The 18,237-nt window shown below is 46.8% G+C and overlaps 2 protein-coding genes across 2 annotated transcripts; one reads left to right on the top strand and one right to left on the bottom strand.

The window, feature by feature from the left end:
* Positions 1 to 904: 904 nt before the first annotated feature.
* On the bottom strand, positions 905 to 4,834 carry LOC121169372 (protein WWC2-like). Its single transcript, XM_040999947.1, is given in 5 exon segments — positions 905 to 1,901; positions 1,903 to 3,457; positions 3,460 to 3,858; positions 4,211 to 4,487; positions 4,489 to 4,834. Coding segments are annotated over 5 exon segments (3,534 nt in total). The 5' UTR covers positions 4,795 to 4,834.
* A 3,543-nt stretch (positions 4,835 to 8,377) lies between these two features.
* LOC121169093 (DDB1- and CUL4-associated factor 12-like protein 2) lies at positions 8,378 to 9,670 on the top strand. Its single transcript, XM_040999557.1, has one exon. It carries the CDS (start codon positions 8,378 to 8,380, stop codon positions 9,668 to 9,670), a length of 1,293 nt encoding a protein of 430 aa, XP_040855491.1.
* Positions 9,671 to 18,237: the final 8,567 nt, after the last annotated feature.

Below are 18,237 nucleotides of genomic sequence, written 5' to 3'. Positions count from 1 at the left end.
TTGCTCTCTTTAGACAAAAGGGACGGAAAGACTTTGAGGAAATAACATGTCCCCACATAGGTGGCAGACAGGAGCATAGCACTCTGTGTTGTCCAGCAGTGGAAGTCGCCCCATGGGGCTCCCACAGAGCTGCTCTCTGGGTCAGGACACCCATGGGGTGCCACGGCCACATGCAAGGCTATGCGTGAGGCAATGGAGGAGCCCCCGTCACCCAGTGCTAATCCAAGGCGCTCCTCTATCGGAAATACACCGGGTCCTGCCTCCATTGCATTCGCATAGGATACGGCCCGCCGGCAATACACTCACGGGTACATCTGGGTACCACATGATCCCATTGTGTTAGCTTGTTTTTTCTTTCTTTTAAAAATATTATATTCAGGGCCCGGCGCGGTGGCGCAAGAGGTTAAAGGTCCTCGCCTTGCACGCCCGGGATCCCATATGGGTGGCGGTTCTAATCCCGGCAGCCCCGCTTCCCTTCCAGCTCCCTGCCTGTGGCCTGGGAAAGCAGTTGAGGACAGCCCAAAGCTTTGGGAACCTGCACCCAGTGGGAGACCCGGAAGAGGCTCCTGGCTTCGGATCGGCATAGTATCGGCCCGTTGCGCTCACTTGGGGAGTGAATCATCGGACGGAAGATCTTCCTCTCTGTCTCTCCTCTCTGTATATCCGCCTTTCCAATGAAAAAATAATAAAAATAAATCTAAAAAAAAAATATTATATTCAAAGTATTTTTTATACATCAACATGATGAAAATAACATGTGAAATAAGTTTTTCAAGAGTTGACAATTACATTACAAAAATAATAATAATAAAAATAAAGTAAAAGGAAGAAAGAAGACCAAAGTTCATTCTTTCACCCTCCCTGACTGAGCGAACAGGTGAGCAAACAGCATCGTGAGCGATGGTCACACGTCGTCTGCAGGCAGTGTGGGGATGCTGATCTTGGCCCTGGTGAAGTAAGCCATCTTCTCCCTGAAGGACTGCACCTGCTGAGGGACCTTCCGGCTCTGCTCCCGAAGCCGACAGACGTCCTGGGAGGCTTGTCTCATCAGTTTCTCTGCATTCAAACCCTGCTTCTGCTCTTCTTTTGACTGCTCAGCCTGCTTCTCGGCCTGTTTCAGGAGCTTCTGGAACCTCTCATCCTCCAGCACCCCTGGTGGCAGGTCGGTCTCTCCCTGAGCTTTCAGCTCTTCCAGCTTCTGCCGCAAGCCCCGGAGGGCCTGCAGCTCGTCGTTGAGGCGGCTCTGCTGGGTGCGAGACGCCTGCAGGTCCAGTTCCAAGTCTAGGGAGGTTCTCATGGGGCACTCCTGGGCTGCCCTTCGGAGGGATGGCTGGCACACCGTCCTTTTGACTCTCAGACTGCGCCGTTCAGTGGAGTTTCTCACAAAGAGGGATTTTTTAGCCAAGGTTGAACTGTCACTGTCACTTCGATTTAACCTGCAGACGTACTGGCTCCGCTGGCCTGGCGAGAAGGTCTGCGAGCGAACTATCACGCTGCTCCGCGCAAAGGGCGGCTGTCTTGAGCCCAGGCTGCTTCGGTCTTTGGGTCGAACCGCCACCCCTTCACTAACTGCTTCATCCGTGTTCGTCTCTTTATCCACAATGGGGGTGCCAGGAGGTGTCTGACTTCCCAAGTCTTTGGCACAGTTGTTTTCTTTCCTGCTCCCATCCTCATTCATCCCTGGAATGTGCATGCGTGAAGTTGAGTCTTCTGTACAGCTACTGCCCTTTAGCAACTTAACGTCAGCCTCATTTTCAGCCACCATTTCGTTGGCGGGCTCTCTTAGCAGCATCAGCCAGTCGCCATCTGGACCCCTTCGTTCTTCTCGCTCTGGTTCCTCCTCCTCTTCTTGTGCTAACTCTTGTTCTACAGCCAACAGCTCAGCTGATGTTCTTGCCAATGGAGTCTCCCAATGGCTGACTTGGTTGAAATACAGAATCCTCTTTTTCTTCTTCATTCTGTCGGCAAGACATTTGCTTGGAAGGTAACAAGTTATACCACAGAGTGAAAACCTCATTGGAAAATGGTAGATCTGCCAGGCTGATCTGAGTTCCAGCCAGGCACTCCTCCCGCCAGTGCTTCCGCACCAAGCAAAGATCAACCCGTAGTGTCTTCTGCTGTAAGGTGGCTTGGGAAATGGCCACTCAGAACATGTCGCCAAACAACACGGCCTCCATGGGCGGGTGGACTTTGGTCCGAAAGAGACAGCTGACATCGGCTGAGGAGGGCAGCACAGCAACCCGAAAATATATTTTTGAAGTATGAGGTATCAAAAAGGCATGAAGATTTCGAAGTTGTGCTATGATCACCATGAAGCTGGAGTTTTTTGCATCGTATCTGAGCCCAATCTGCACCTGGGCGGTCTCCATAACGGCAGCATCCTCCTCCCCGTACGGAACATCTTCGAGCTCACTTGGCTGTTTCATGAAAGCTTCGTAGACCCCACTGTCCCCAGCCACGGACTCATCAGACACAGCAGCCGATACACCAGCTGTTTTCTCCCCAAGAAGGTGGATTCCTCTTCTTTTTGGTAGTGACTTTTCCACACCCGCAGCTCCTTCATACAGAGGCTCGCTGGCACACCCACTAAGGTCTTTATCCTCCAACATGGCCTGGGATGCTCCTCCGGAGTCAGAGTCAAGCAGTATTTGATTTTCACCCAGGCCGATGTCTGCAAAGCGGCTGCTCAATTCACAGTCTTCGAAGTCAGCAGTGAATAGATGGAGAGCGGCGTCATGTGGGGACATGGGGAACGTGCCCTCCAAGACCAAGGGTGAGCCGGGAGGTGACAAGGAGGAAAGAGAGGACCTTGAGGACAGGGATGTCACAGACTTGGGGGCCTCAGACAGTGGTGGCACGGGGCCGGCAGCTGTGGCTGTCCCCCCACAGAGTCCAGTCTGGCCAGGCTGGCCTGGAGACTTTACCACCTCATTTTCATGAATGGTGGTGATGGGTCCGGAAGGGATGTAACCCCCTTTGTCTTGTAGGAGGAAGTCCAGCTTATACTGGTAGTCGGCATCCACCTGGTCGCCTTGACTGCTGTAGTACAGCTCGCTGGAGCTGAGTGAGCTGAGTGAGCCCCTGCTGGAGGTGTTCAGAGAGCCCCGGCTAGATGCCAGAGATCCCAGGCTGCTCCCCGACGACATGGACAGGGTGCTGGCCGAAAGGCTTTTGAGCTGTGAATGCAATGAAGTAGTTAATTTAGTAGTTTCTTCAAGTTTCTGTAGCAGCTCTTTCCTTCTCTGCTCCAGCTTCAACCTCTCGGCCAGGGCACGGCTTGGTGCTCGCCGCACAGCCAGCAGCTCCTCCTCCAGCCGCTGGCGCTCGGCTTCCAGCCGCTCCAGCTCATCCTGGGAGCGTTTCTGAGGGGTGACGAACTGCAGCTCCTTCAGCAGTTCTTCCTTTTCATTGATGAGCATCAGTCTCTCTTTCTCAACATCCAGCGCCCCCGGCCAGGTCTCGATAGCTCGACCTTTAAGTTTGCCATACTTCTTTTGGCTTCTTCATACTGTAGACTCAGCCTGACCTGTTCAGCTAAGTGTGATCTACTTCTCACTCCCATATCTCCGGAAATGTTGGCTTGTGAGCCAGCATCAAGGGTCTGTCTGGAGAGAGACAAGTGAGAGTTCACAGGACTGGATCTCAACTCTGGCTCAGATCTGCCCATGTTTTGGTCCAAATGAAATCGCTCCTGTAGCTTGGCAAGACTCTGCATCAGATCCTGCTTTTCCTTTTCTCCAGAGCTAATAGCCTTTCTGATAGATTTTAGTTCAGTTAGGATGGCTTTGGCTTCGGTAAGTTCATACCCACTCTGGCCTCCAGACATCTTTTTATCAATTTGTTGTAATGTTTCAAAGCCTTGTTCCTTTTTTTTTTTTTTTAAAAGATTTATTTTTATTATTTTTTTATTGGAAAGGCGGATATACAGAGAGAAGAGACAGAGAGAAAGATCTTCCGTCCGATGATTCACTCCCCAAGTGAGCGCAACGGGTCGATACTACGCCGATCCGAAGCCAGGAGCCTCTTCCGGGTCTCCCACACGGGTGCAGGGTCCCAAAGCTTTGGGCCGTCCTCGACTGCTCTCCCGGGCCACAGGCAGGGAGCTGGAAGGGAAGCGGGGCTGCCGGGATTAGAACCGGCGCCCATATGGGATCCCGGGCGTGCAAGGTGAGGACCTTTAACCACTTGCGCCACCGCGCCGGGCCCAAGCCTTGTTCTTTATAGAGCAGTTCTTGCTTCATCTGTGAGAGTTCTCTTTTCAGCTTTTTCACCCTTAATTGTGTCGTGGAGATCTCAGCTTTCAAAATATCAGGATCATATTTAGTACTAGATGAAGAGCCTGAGAATAGGCTTGTGCAAGAACTTGACTTTTCCTTATAGGCATCGTTCAAGCATACATATTCATCGAGGGCCAGAGCCAGTCTTTGTTCCTTCACGTGGTACAGCTCCTTCTGGGTCCTGAGTGCGTCCTGAGCCACTGAGAGCACTGTCCTTGAGCATTTTCTCCTGTTCCCCCCTGCATTGCTTTGTTGGATCTTCTATCTGTGTGGTTTTGTTGATGTGATCGATGTAGTAGACACCTATCTGAAGGTCAAACCCTGCTTCCCATCCCCACGGCAGCTCATCCCCAACACAATCAGCAAAGGACAAGGGCTTCGTTAACCTGTCCCGTGGATCGATCCAGCTGGTCCTTCTGGTGTTGTGATCGATGTAGAAGACCTTGCCGTCGTAGTCCCTGGCCTCCTCCCAGCCCCGGGGTAGCGGCAGCTGCCCGCTCCCGGCCCGCCTAGGCATGGTCGGCGGCCTCGCCGGCGAGCGGCGCCTCCATAGGGACCGGGCGCGGGACGCGGCGGAAAGGCGGCAACTGCCCCGCCCGGCCGCCGCGCCCGACTCGGGCGCCGGCGAGGGGCTGCGGGGCACGGCGCGCGGGCGGCGGGGCCACGGGCCGAGGGGGACGCCTCAAGAAACCCCCGCCTGCACTCGGCGCCGCCGGGGATGTCCACCATGTCTGCGCTCCCACAGGCGAGCGAACCCCCCCATCCCTCCTCCCCGCCGCCGAGCCCGCTGCCTCCGCCTCTTCCTCCTCCTCCCGCTCCTGCTGCTCTTCCCCGTCCCCCTGCGGCCGCCGAGGGTCGCGGCGCCCGAGCCGCCCGAGCCGCCCGAGCCGCCCGAGCCGCCCGAGCCGCCGCCGCCGCCGTCTGGTACAGAAATCTTTAGAATAAAATGCTATAGACCTGGCATGATAGACTAGCTGTTAAAGTCCTTGCAGTGAATGCGCCAGGATCCCATATGAGTGCCAGTTCTAATACCTTTGGCTCTGCTTCCTATCCACCTCCCTGCCGGTGGCCTGGGAAAGCAGTCAAGCATGGCCCAAAGCTTTGGGACCCTGCACCTGTGTGGGAGACCTACAAGAAGCTCCTGGCTCCTGGCTTCGGATTGGCTTAGCTCCAGCGTTGCGGCCGCTTGGGGAGTGAACCATGGAATGGAAGATCTTCCTCTCTGTCTCTCCTACTCTTTGTATATCTGCCTTTCCAACAAAAATAAATAAATCTGGGCCCGGCGGCGTGGCCTAGCAGCTAAAGTCCTCGCCTTGAACACACCAGGATCCTATATGGGTGCCGGTTCTGTTCCCGGCAGCTCCACTTCCCATCCAGCTTCCTGCTTGTGGCATGGGAAAGCAGTCACGGATGGCCCAAAGCCTTGGGACCCTGCACCCGTGTGGAAGACCTGGAAGAGGTCCCTGGATCCTGGTTTTGGATCAACATAGCATCGACCATTGGGCTCACTTGGCAGGTGAACCATCTGATGGAAGGCCTTCCTCTCTATCTCTCCTCCTCTCTGTATATCTGACTTTCCAAAAAATAAATAAATCTTTAAAATAAAATAAATAAAAATAAATAAATCTTTAAAAAAAAGAACAAAATGCCCTGATATTGTGCACTAAGGAGTTAATTAGCACTTGTTAAGCTGAACAGTAACAGGAAATGGGCTTGTGACTAAAAGCACCAGGACTAATGGGATTCATTGGCATCTTAATGTATTGGCAAAAGGGCTTGGGGGAGAAAGTATAAAAGGAATAATAAAAGGAGGCTTCAGAGAGACTTCTACCATCACTGGTCTCCTGTTCCTGCTTCATCTCCAGACTCTCCGTGTCTAAGTTACTGGCTCTGCTGGTCAGAGCACCATGACGACCACATCCCTGGAATACAGGTAGTGGACTCAGGGAGTAGGAAGAAACCACAGTTCTCCGTGGAAAATCCCTCGATATGAAGTTGGGAAATAAAGTTGCTTTGGAGGTTGCGGGGAAAGAATCAGCATGAGGAAAAAGGGTCACAGGCAGAGAGGAGCAACTATAGCATTGAGGTCTCAAACTCAAACACAGAAAAAAAGTAATTCACTCTCATCCCCAACCAACTCAACAAACAAACAGGTTTTTGTACCATAGACTGCGGAATTGTGAGTAACTGGTAACAGCTGGCCTCTCTCAGAGGCGGGCTGGAGGCTCCATGTATCACTCTGTAATGAAATTCCTAGAGCTTGGCTGGGAAAACATCCCCAGTCTAGGTTGAACATAGAAGATGAACTTTCGACCACACCAGAGACTAAGCCCGTCTCTGAAACTCTACATTCTCACCACTGTGTTTATGTGCTTGTCTCCTTCTGAGAAGTCCCGTATGGCTTCTGTGAAAATATTTTCCATGGGTCGAGTTTCTGTCCCCATGCACACACACATCTGGGAATGAAAGTCTGCTACCCATGCCTTGGAGGGAGGTCCTCCCACCCTGGATTGCTCTACTCCACTTCCCCTAGGCTCTGGGAGCTAAGGACAGGCAGAGCAGTCAAGGAAACCCTGCTTTCTCTCCTCCCACCTCTGTCCATCTTTGTAGCCAAGAGGTTCTAAGTGCTGCGGCCAATGAAGGCATCCTGGACCCCACTGTAGGCAGGACTTGGGACCAGGCTTGCATGTGGAATGCAGCCTTCCGCGGGTTCTGGCACAGGAGCTCAGAGACCTCCATTATTGTTTGGAAGCTCCTTAAGATACAGAGAGAGGCAAAGCCAGGGTCCAGGCATTGTGGAACAGCACATTAAAACTCTGCTTGTAACACTAGCGACATGGACTAGCAGCTAAAGTCCTCTCCTTGACCGTGCCCAGATCCCATATGGGCTCTGTTCTAATCCCGGCAGCTCCGCTTCCCATCCAGCTCCCTGCTTCTGGCCTGGGAAAGCAGTTGAGAACGGCCTAGTGCTTTGGGATCCTGCACCCATGTGGGAGACCTAGCAGAAGCTCCTGGCTCCTGGCTTCGGATCTGCACAGCACCAGCCGTTGCGCTCATTTGGGGAGAGAGGCATTCGACAGAAGATTTTCCTCTCTATCTCTCCTCACCTCGTATATCTGACTTTGTAATAAATATAAATGTCTTAAAAAAAAAAAAAAAGACTCTGCTTGCAACACCAGAAAGCCCTGTAAGCAGTGCTCCTCTTTGTAGCTGTTCCAAAAGCTTCCAGAAAGGCAACAGAAGAATTCCGTTTCAGACCAAACTGGTTTGCAGGATCCTGCTTCCCTAAGGCCTCCCGCCATTTGAGCAGTGAACCTGCGCATCTGGCTCTGTGTCTTTCATTATCACACACATAATTACAGAAAGAAAAAGGTAGGATAAGAATGTCTGTGGCATTGAGGAAGAGGGCTGAGTGGGGAGGAGTCTCCCAAGCATGGCCAGACATACTCAGACCCCCTCAGCGTAAATGTATCATTCTAGGGCCCCTGGGCTCCTGTTGTCTGAAACCAACTCCTGAGGCCCCATTCCCCACCCTGCACTCCATGCCTGCTTGTGCTGCACTCCACCAAGAGGGAGCAGGCTCTGCCAGACCCTCCCACTGGCCCCACCCCCGGCAGCAGGGCCCCCCTCACCTCACACGCTGTGGGGGCCTCGCTTCCCGCTCCCACAGCCAGCCTGCCATTGGCTGAGATTTCCGCCATTCTCAACTTGGGCCAAGTCACGCCTCTTCAGCCTTGCCGCCTCCAGCAGACGGCACTCCGACCTCCAGGGGAGCCCGAGGCGCAGGGCGGAGCAGCTTCTCAGGACGCCACCGCCATCTTAGAATCTCCACCAGCAGTCGCTAAAGGTCCTTCAGCTTCCACGCTCTGGAAAACCCGCACTCCAGGCTGAGGCAGAGCAGCCACACGGCCCAACGCTACCCCGGGCAGGCAGCGCAGCCATCTCCTTTGCCACACCACCCAGGCAACGCCAACGCTGACTCCCAGACCTACACTGCTCCTTATTCGCTGCTGACCAAGGTACTGTACCAAACAAGTAGCTGACCAGAAAGCTTCCAGCGCGAAACTGCTGCCACTGGCTCCTCTTTAAAGGATTTGGCCATGGAGACCAGAAAGGGAAAGCCAGCGACAGGGCGAGCTACACGTCGTTCCCTGGTGTACTACCTGCAGGACCGCCAGATGGGTGCACAGGGACGCAGGGCACAAGGGGGTTTTGAAAGCCAGCTGAGCAGCCTTGCAGCACGGAGCCTGCCCCACATGCTGAGGGAGCACCAACTGGACCTGGGCTCCCTCAACAAAGTGTTCGCCTCACAGTGGCTGAATAACAGGGAGGTTGTGTGTGGCACCAAGTGCAACAAGCTCTTCAGGCTGGATGTGTACTCGGGCCAGATCACACACTGCAACCTGATGGTGGACAGAGAGCCTACAGCAGCCGGGAACCTGCCTGGCTGTGGCATCCACGCCATTGAGCTGAATCCCTCCAAGACACTTCTGGCCACAGGGGGCAAGAACCCCAATAGCCTGGCCGTGTACCAGCTGCCGACCATGGACCCTGTGTGCCTGGGTGACATCCAAGGCCACAAGGACTGGATCTTTACCATCGCCTGGGTGAGTGACACCGTGGTGGCGAGCGGCTCCCGTGATGGCACCCTGGCTTTATGGGAGCTGGACCGTGGACTTGTCCATTTTGACAATGCTCAGCCCAGTAGCAGTGGTATTCCTGTGTATGGCCACATTCGTCCAGCACATGTGGTAGATATCTCTACAGACAGCCCTCTTCCCAGTCACCATGACGTGCGTGCCCTGGCCTTCAACAGCAGGAACCAGGAGCTGGGATCAGTTTCCCTGGACGGCTACTTCCACCTCTTGAAACCTCAGAGAAACCTGTCCAGATTGCTCTCCATCAGGATGCCCTACTTTGGAGAAAATGTGTGCATGACCTACTGCGATGAGTTCTCCCTGTATGCTGTGGGTTCCAGTACCTATGTCTCTTTCCTGGATCCACGCCAGCCCCAGCACAACTTAAGGCCCCTGCACTGCAGGGATCTCGCCACCAGTGTGTATTCACTGAGCTGCAACCAGGACATTATCACCATGGGAACAGGGCATGGCTCCCTGCTCTTCTATGACGTCCGTGCCCAGAAGTTCCTAGAGGACAGCCGCGACTTCCGCCAGGACTCTTCTCCACGGTCCGGCAAGAAAATGCTGAAGCTCACCTGTAACAGGGGCTGGATCGACCAGGATACCATCTGGGCAGACCAGTTTGTAGATTTGGAGCAACCACCAAATGCTCTATATACCCACTGCTACAACTGGCCAGATATGAAGCTCTTTGTGGCTGGGGGGCCTCTCTTTTCTGCTCTCCATGGAAACTATGCTGGCCTGTGGAGCTGAGGATGTCTGCTATTGCTCAAGGTACACACTCACACCCTCTACTTCTTTGTGCCTTCCACTGTTGTTCTGAGTTCATGCTTTTTAATTCCCTAATTTTTGCTTTTCAGGAGGAATTTTCCGAATGTCACCCTCCCTCTTCTCTGAAGACAAATGGAAAGATTACTCATCATTCAAAATTTGTTAAGAGTTTGAATCCTCAAATGCCTCTAAGAAAGTTTAAATTTACCTCCACATAACTTGGCTAAAGCTCAGTTTGTTAATGTCATTGAATGAATCACATTTTTTTTTTTTATTTCGTTACAGGAATTCAGTCATGTTACAATTGAGGATATATTCTTTTTACTCTAACTTGGCATTTCATTATGATTTTTCTTTGTTTTTCATTCCAGATATATTGTGTATTCAGAATATTTTTAAGCCACAGTTAGGTGCCATGCTCTGTAGAAGATAGTGTGATTTTATCACATTCTTCCATTTGCAAAATTCACAGGGAATTCTATGTTAGAAAGCATTAGAAACATTTCATTAGAAATTTCATTTGAAAAATGTGATCTTAGTGCTCACTTTAAAAATTATCTTGGAATCTTGAACCCACATAAATACTTGAATTCATGAGATTATTTCAAACTCGCAATGTTTCCAGTTAAATGAATCAATTTTTTTTAGATTGAACATTCCTTTTTCTATTCCCAGCATTATCTGAAGCTTTTATGCATTGTTCTTTTAGATTTGTTTATCTAATTAAACATGTGTGTGCATGTCCTGCCCAGGACTATGTGCCATCCCTCAAAGCAGGGTTCAAATGAGTGCATGTGAAAGATGTGGTCAACTTTGGGAAGGTGTGCAGGAGATACATTCAGCATATTTGATATGACTATTCTTGATATCAGATGTGATATTATGACATGCTTTTCAAAATCATGTTGTACATAGAGTTTCAAAGAGAAAAGTGAGCTTATCATGCTCAGTAGAAAAGCAAAATTTAAAAAAAAAAATTCTTGCCATGTAAATCTCCATTTGCTAATATTTTCGTTTCGGGAATGTCAGAGATTTATGCACGAAGTTAGGTAAATATTTTGCTTAAAAAATGATGCTGGTGGTCTTGATGTAATAAAACATGACTATCACACAGGAAGTTTGTCTCAAAGTGATGAGCTATAATTTCAAAATTGCTGAGAGGAGTTTGAGGGAAAATATGAACTATGTAAAATGTGAATGAGTGGCTGTATGTTATAAGAATAATAATAATAATCTCTGCTATTAACCTGTTTCAGGTTACTCTTCATGCATTAATCCAGTGCTGCTTATATTCACAGACATGCTGTTTAAATAAGTGGATAAAACTGTTTTTGCTAAAGAATGGGTCTATTTGTCTTTACACTTCATCAGCCCGTGCAATGTATGCTATAGGTGTTGTTAAGAAAAAAAGTTTACATTTGGATTAGTCAAAGTTGAAGTTACATACTCATATTGTTAACTTCTTTTGAGTCTGATCAATGTTATAATAAATATACTAACAGAAAAAAAATGACCATGAAAGTGTGGACAATCTATTTGTGCCTTAATAGGTGCTATTTCACAGGGATTTTATTAGAAACAGAATATGAAGTGGGCATATGGTGGGGTTAGGACGACATGACTTATCCCCCAGGAACTGATGTTTTAGACTCCTGAGCCTTTGTGTGGCAATTTGAAAAAGTTCCTTCCTGAGGCCCAGCCTGATCACATCATGGGAAACTCATGATGCGACTAAAGTCCTCACCTTGAATGTGCCAGGTTCCCATATGGGTGCCGGTTCTAATCCTACCAGCTCCACTTGCCATGCAGCTCCCTGCTTGTGGCCTGGGAAAGCAGTTGAGGATGGCTCAAAGCCTTGGGACCCTGCACCCTCATGGGAGACCTGGAAGCAGTTCCCGGATCTTTGCTTCGGATTGGTGCAACACCGGCCATTGTGGTCGTTTGGGGAGTGAATCATGGGTTGGAAGATCTTCCTCTCTGTCTCTCCTTCTCTCTGTATATCTGACTTTACAATAAAAATAAATCTAAAGAAAAAAATTACAGATACCTAATAAGTTCACCTATACAGACAACAAATAACTTATATCATTGGGGTACTTGAGTCAGGAATTTTAAACAAAGGGCCATATTTATTTAAAAAAAATGAAAAATAGTATTCAGCCACCTTATTAGTAAGTTAAATGAGGACTTTGAAAAAGTATAATATAATCACAGAAAACATGAAAATAAGCATATGACTCTATGTCAACAAAAATAAAAGGCAAACCAGAGGTGGGGCATTTGATGCAGTGGTCAAGATGCTTGATTAAGTTACTTTCATCTTGCATCTACTATTCACTTCCCAAAATTGTTATAACACTACCAATGGACCCAGTCTGTGTATCTAGGCACTCAATACATTATTATTATTATGCAATTGCACTTCATCATTTTATGATTATTTGGTCACACAAAATGAACTGGATAATTGAAATAAATAATAGAAAATGGTTACTGCAATTATAGCACCTCTTAAATAGAGCTGTTACTATTTTAAAATTTGGATAGTGCTTGGTGATTTTGTTGGAAAGGTTTAGGTGTAAGTTCATTTAGAAAATCTGGGCCCAGCGGCATGGCCTAATGGCTAAAGTCCTCGCCTTGAACGCGCCAGTATCCCATATGGGTGCCGGTTCTAATCCTGCCAGCTCCACTTGCCATGCAGCTCCCTGCTTGTGGCCTGCAAAAGCAGTCAAGGATGGCCCAAAGCCTTGGGACCCCGCACCCCTGTGGGAGACCTGGAAGAGTTTCCTGGCTCCTGGCATCGGATCAGCACAGCACTGGCTGTTGCGGTCACTTGGGGAGTGAATCATCGGACAGAAGATCTTCCTCTCTGTCTCTCCTCCTCTCTGTATATCTGACTTTGTAATAAAAATAAATAAATCTTTTTAAAAAAAATCTTTATTTTACTTGTCTCACGTCTGGGTAAAGTGGCTATACTAGCTGATAAGGTTGCTTCATGAAATTAGAAATCAAATTAGAAGAAGTATATTACTAATCGAGTTTATTAAGCAGTCACATGAATTTTAATTCCAGAAAAGAAATGCACATGCTTTAAAACAAGTGATCTATTGAAAGATTTTCCAGAGCTGGTTCACTGTTCCCTTGGCTGCAAAGGCCTGGACTGTGACATGCTGAAACAAGATCCTGGAGCTTCATCTGGTTCTCCGGCATGAGTACAAGGACCAAAGCATGTAGGGCATCCTCCAAGGCCTTTAGCAGAGAACATAATCAAAATGAAAGTATTCAAGTTACAAACTTTGCATGCACATGGGACACTTATGTGACATACAATGACTGAACACACTGGGCTACAATGCTGGTACATCATGTGTCCTGGAGACTCCTTTTCCTCTATACACTTTAAAAAGTGAGTAATTTTTTAAAAATGTTTATACATCTAAAATGACAAATTGGTTACAAACATATTTGTACTGGAAATCAATCCTTCCATGCTGGAAGCTAAAATTAAAGGAGTTCACATTTTACTTACTACTGCGTTAATTTTGTATGTTTTGTTAGGTGAAATGTATAGAGAAGCTGGGGAGGAATAATAGAGATCGGAAAGAAGCAATGCACAAATTGTTTGTCAAGCCTGGTTCAGACAACATGGAGAGATCTAGACTGCATGGTACTGCCGTGCTTGCTCTGGCATATATAGCTCTCTGTTAGTGCTGCACAACACACCTGCTGTCGTCCTTTCCTTCCATGTCTTGTGAGGAGGGCCTAACTTTTAATCATTTTTAATTAGGTGACCTCCTTAACCCAATGCAGTTTTGATGCATGCAATTCTGTGGGGAGCCGTGCAGTTGGGTCGGATGGCATGGTTCCGTAATGAACACCGCTCCTCAGTTAGCAAGGCTATGAGGAGTTTCTGGCTGCATGGCAAGGTCCGGCAGAATGTCTCTGGTCACCTCATTGCTGCCTCACCCCATTGTATGGACACTCAATCACCTCTCTGATGTTTCATAGAACTCTCCGGAGGGTGGTGCTGTTGTTTTTCTGCTAATGTGAAGTGATTCCTGTAACTGGTACGACACCTCAAACTGATCAATCATGTTATGATAAAAAACATCTTTAGCGACATAAGGTGATGACACACAGCTAAAGTATACAACAGTACAATTGAGCCCACAGTGTCTCCAAACATCCTGTTATGTGCCCACCTTTGTCCTGGAGCTTGCCATATTATAAGTAATGTTTTCCTCAAGAAACGGCTTGATAATATCTTGGAACAGATGGCAATCATGGAGGTACAAAGAGTTTGTTTATCATGCGCCTTGAACTGCTATAACACATGATATGATGCATTTTTGTTTCTCACCATGGAAAGCAGAAAGTATATGGGGCATCTTCTAAAGAGAGACAAATGTGAACCGCCCCAAATGGCTTAAAAATCTCAACCTTATATTGGCACTTATATTTAGGGAAAGAAAACAGTTTATAAAGATAAAAGGAAGTTTCTTGTAAAGGCCCTCTGTTTGTAGATTGGCTGAGTTGCCATGATCCCTTTCACTTCCCTTTAACAAAAAAACAAAAAACAATTGAATCAGCACTAGGTGAAGGTGGTGTTAATTAATGCACGATCAATTATAAGATTTAATAAAGAATCTATGTTATTTTATAAATTCCTTTCATTTATGATCTTTTAACTCTGTATTGTTGATATTTTAAGCAATATTCATTTGTATTTAGTGAAAATTGATTTTGGATGTAAGTAAACTACTTGTCCCTATGTAACCGCATGCGCTGCCAACCGTGGAGTTCTTGCCTTCAGCCACGTCATTGTGGGTTTGAATGAGTAATAGCTTGCTGAAAATACTTTTTTTCTGAAGTAAAATAATAATAATGTTTTTAGGACTGATTTTGTAATTATTCTTTTATAATGAAGTAAAAATGAAACAATTAGTTGTTATGCAAAAGCTTGTGATGATTTGTGTACAAATAAAGAAGGCAACTTTTCTGAGTTGTCAATTGTGAGCATCACGCCGTAATGGTCCATGCCTCCTCTGCCTCTCCTTCTCACCTCCTCATTTTCTCGCTGATCCACACATCCTAAGCAAGCTCTCGAGTCAGCTGGAGTAGGTCTCCAGTACAATTCTAAGTTATAGAAATAACAGCAGCCAGTTCACTCCCAACTGGGGACTGGCTGACTCTCCTAATAAATAGGGTTTGCAAAGGAGATCCTGAGTATTTGGTAGAGATGGACTCTGAAAGCATAGCAACATAAACAAAGTGGTTTTTTTTTTTAACTCACCTACAAATTATTTACCTTTCTCGAATCAAAGTTCTGCTGAAAAATATAGGTAGCTTAACTTTACAAATACCCCTTCTTTTCCAAGCCACTGTACCTTATACGGTTGATGTCAAGGTTGCTACATATACTGTCAGTAGATATAAGTCACATAAATCCATCGGTCACTGTCTTCATTTTACATGTGTGTGTGTTATACATGTAATCTGAACATCTATAGATTTAGATGTACTTCAAATGTATTACATAGAGTAAGTAATTTTATAAGTCACTGTCTTCATCATATATATAAATATGTGTGCATAGACATATGTAAATATTTATAGATATACTGAAAAATACACTGTATATAGTAACTACTGCCATACAACAAATGATACATTTTGGAAAAATTGTAAGGCACATGTCAACCAAGGCTTAATAATTATAGAATATAAATTTCTCTTATGGATGATAATTGAAGGGCCACAGACTTAGGAAACAGGATGGGAATAGTATGCCAACAAATATGTGAAACTATGCTTATATCCATCAACAGGCAACTCCAATGTGAAGTATAATAAGGTAACATTTCATCCATAAGGCTGAAAATTATAAAGAGCAGCAAGCAAATTTTTGCCTAGGATGGAAAATAATGGTACTGTTGGAGACTCCTGGTGTATATGTGAGGTGTTAGGATCTTTTTGGAAGCAATCTGTTTTATCTCCTGAAGTTATAAATATGTATTTTTTTTCAATCCAGAGTTATCACTTCTTTGACTCTATCAAATAAACAACATTGCTGTGAAAAAACAGTTTTCAACAAGGATGATGATTTGACAAATGATTAAACAAATTCCAATATATCCACAAAATAGAATACTATATATACAGTCACAAAAACTGTGTTTGACCTATGATAACTGCCATAGGTAAAATTCCACTACAAATAACTGAGTGAGAAAAGTAAAGTTTTAAAGACAATATGATTATCAGTTATTGAATAAAACAGTACAAAGTCCCATGATTTTGCACATATAAGAGAAAAACTGTAGGAAGACTACTTTTTTCTTAATTCTTCCAGGTTACTGATATATGACTTAATGAGAAATTGGTAACTGGGTCTGTTTTAGCCAGTTGTCTTCTTTTTAAAATGGAATATATATATAATATTATATATATTTTAAAGATTTATTTTATTTTTATTGGAAAGGCGGATATACAGAGAGGAGAGACAGAGAGAAAGATCTTCCATCCGATGATTCACTCCCCAAGTGAGCGCAACGAGCCGCTGCTATGCCGATCTGAAGCCAGGAGCCTCTTCCGGGTCTCCCACGCGGGTGCAGGTTCCCAAAGCTTTGGGCCATCCTCGACTGCTTTCCCAGGCCACAGGCAGGGAGCTGGAAGGGAAGCGGGGCTGCCGGGATAGAACCGGCGCCCATATGGGATTCCGGGCATGCAAGGCCAGGACCTTAACCACCGCGCCACCACGCCGAGCCCAATGGAATATATTTTGAAAATGGCATTTTGTGGGCCCGGCGGTGTGGCCTAGCTGCTAAAGTCCTCACCTTGAACGCACTGGGGTCCTAAATGGGTGCCGGTTCTAATCCTAGCAGCTCCACTTCCCATGCAGCTCCTTGCTTGTGCCTTGGGAAAGCAGTCAAGGACGGCCCAAGGCTTTGGGACCCTGCACCCGCGTGGGAGACCCGGAAGAGGCTCCTGGCTTTGGATCGGCATAGTATCGGCCGTTGCGCTCACTTGGGGAGTGAATCATCGGACGGAAGATCTTCCTGTCTCTCCCCTCTGTATATCCGCCTTTCCAGTAAAAAATAAAATAAATCTTTAAAAAAAAAAGATTTATTTATTTTTATTACAAAGGCAGATATACAGAGAGGAAGATCTTCTGTCCGATGATTCACTCCCCAAGTGAGCGCAACTGCCGATACTATGCCGATCCGAAGCCAGGAGCCTCTTCCGGGTCTCCCACGCGGGTGCAGGGTCCCAAAGCTTTGGGCCGTCCTCGACTGCTTTCCTGGGCCACAGGCAGGGAGCTGGAAGGGAAGCGGGGCTGCCAGGATAGAACTGGCGCCCATAAGGGATCCCGGGCATGCAAGGCGAGGACCTTAACCACTGCGCCACCACGCCACGGTGCCAGGCCCAATAAATCTGAAAAAAAAAAAAAAGAAATTAGCATTTGGGCTTTCTTCATGGTCCGTACTTTTATTTATTTATGTTAAAGATTTGTTTTTATTGTAAAGTCAGACTGCTTTCCCAGGCCAAGGCAGGGAGCTGGATGGGAAATGGAGCTGCCAGAATTAGAACCGGCATCCATATGGGATTCCCGCGCGTTCAAGGTGAGGACTTTAGCCGCTAGGCCACTCCACCGGACCCTATACTTTTATTTAATTTTTTGGTTCTCCTCTATATAAAATCATGTTAACTGAAATCAGGGATAATTCTAGTTTCTTGTTTGTGGTTTTGGTTTTGAATTCTTTGATTTTTTACTTGTCTAATAGCGCTAACAGGATCTTCTAGTGCCGTATGGAGCAGTAATATAATATTTACAGTAGTAGAATCTAGCATATATAGAAGTAAAGATACATTGCAGTATGCATTTCTGCTCATGAATAATAGATGGACTCCCAATGAAACTGTCAAATATATATTGACAGCAGGATGCTGGACTTCCTCCATTATCTATAGCTACAGTGTCATGATACAACGAAATAGCAGACAATGGAACTGTACCACGAAAAAATATAAAAATAAATACATAAAATTTAAAAATACAATAAAAACCTGTCCCATGTAGGAATTGTTATTATTCCGAAAACTTTTCCAAATGTGCACAATCACAAAAACATAATTGAAATATCTTATTGCCTACAAAAAAAGACAGGCAGAAAACACAAAAGCTTAGCTGATTTGCAGCCAACACAAAGGGAAACAGAGCAAGCTGACTTCTGCAGGGGTCTCCAAAATCAGAGACATAGAAAAACATAGAAAGATGTGCCCGCTCCAAAACCTGTGAGGAGAGGCAAAGCTGAGTAAAAATCCATGGGCTGATACTCCTCCTCAGATAAGAATACATACACCGTTGGGTACTGAGTCACTGGGGAACACGGCAGCTGAGTCAGAGACCTGGGAAGTGAAAGCGGAATTCGCTCCACACCCACAAGGTCCCCAATCTAACCCCCCGAGAAGAACCAGCACTGTCCAAGAGGGTGATGCTGGAGCCTAGAAACAGAGACTGGGTAAGGATTAACTACACAGATTCTAGT

This window comes from Ochotona curzoniae, unplaced genomic scaffold (genome assembly GCF_017591425.1).
Source record: "Ochotona curzoniae isolate NIBS_2020 unplaced genomic scaffold, NIBS_Ocur_1.0 scaffold_1852, whole genome shotgun sequence".
NCBI classification, from domain to species: Eukaryota; Metazoa; Chordata; class Mammalia; order Lagomorpha; family Ochotonidae; genus Ochotona; species Ochotona curzoniae.
This window is presented reverse-complemented; position numbering and strand designations above follow the sequence as displayed.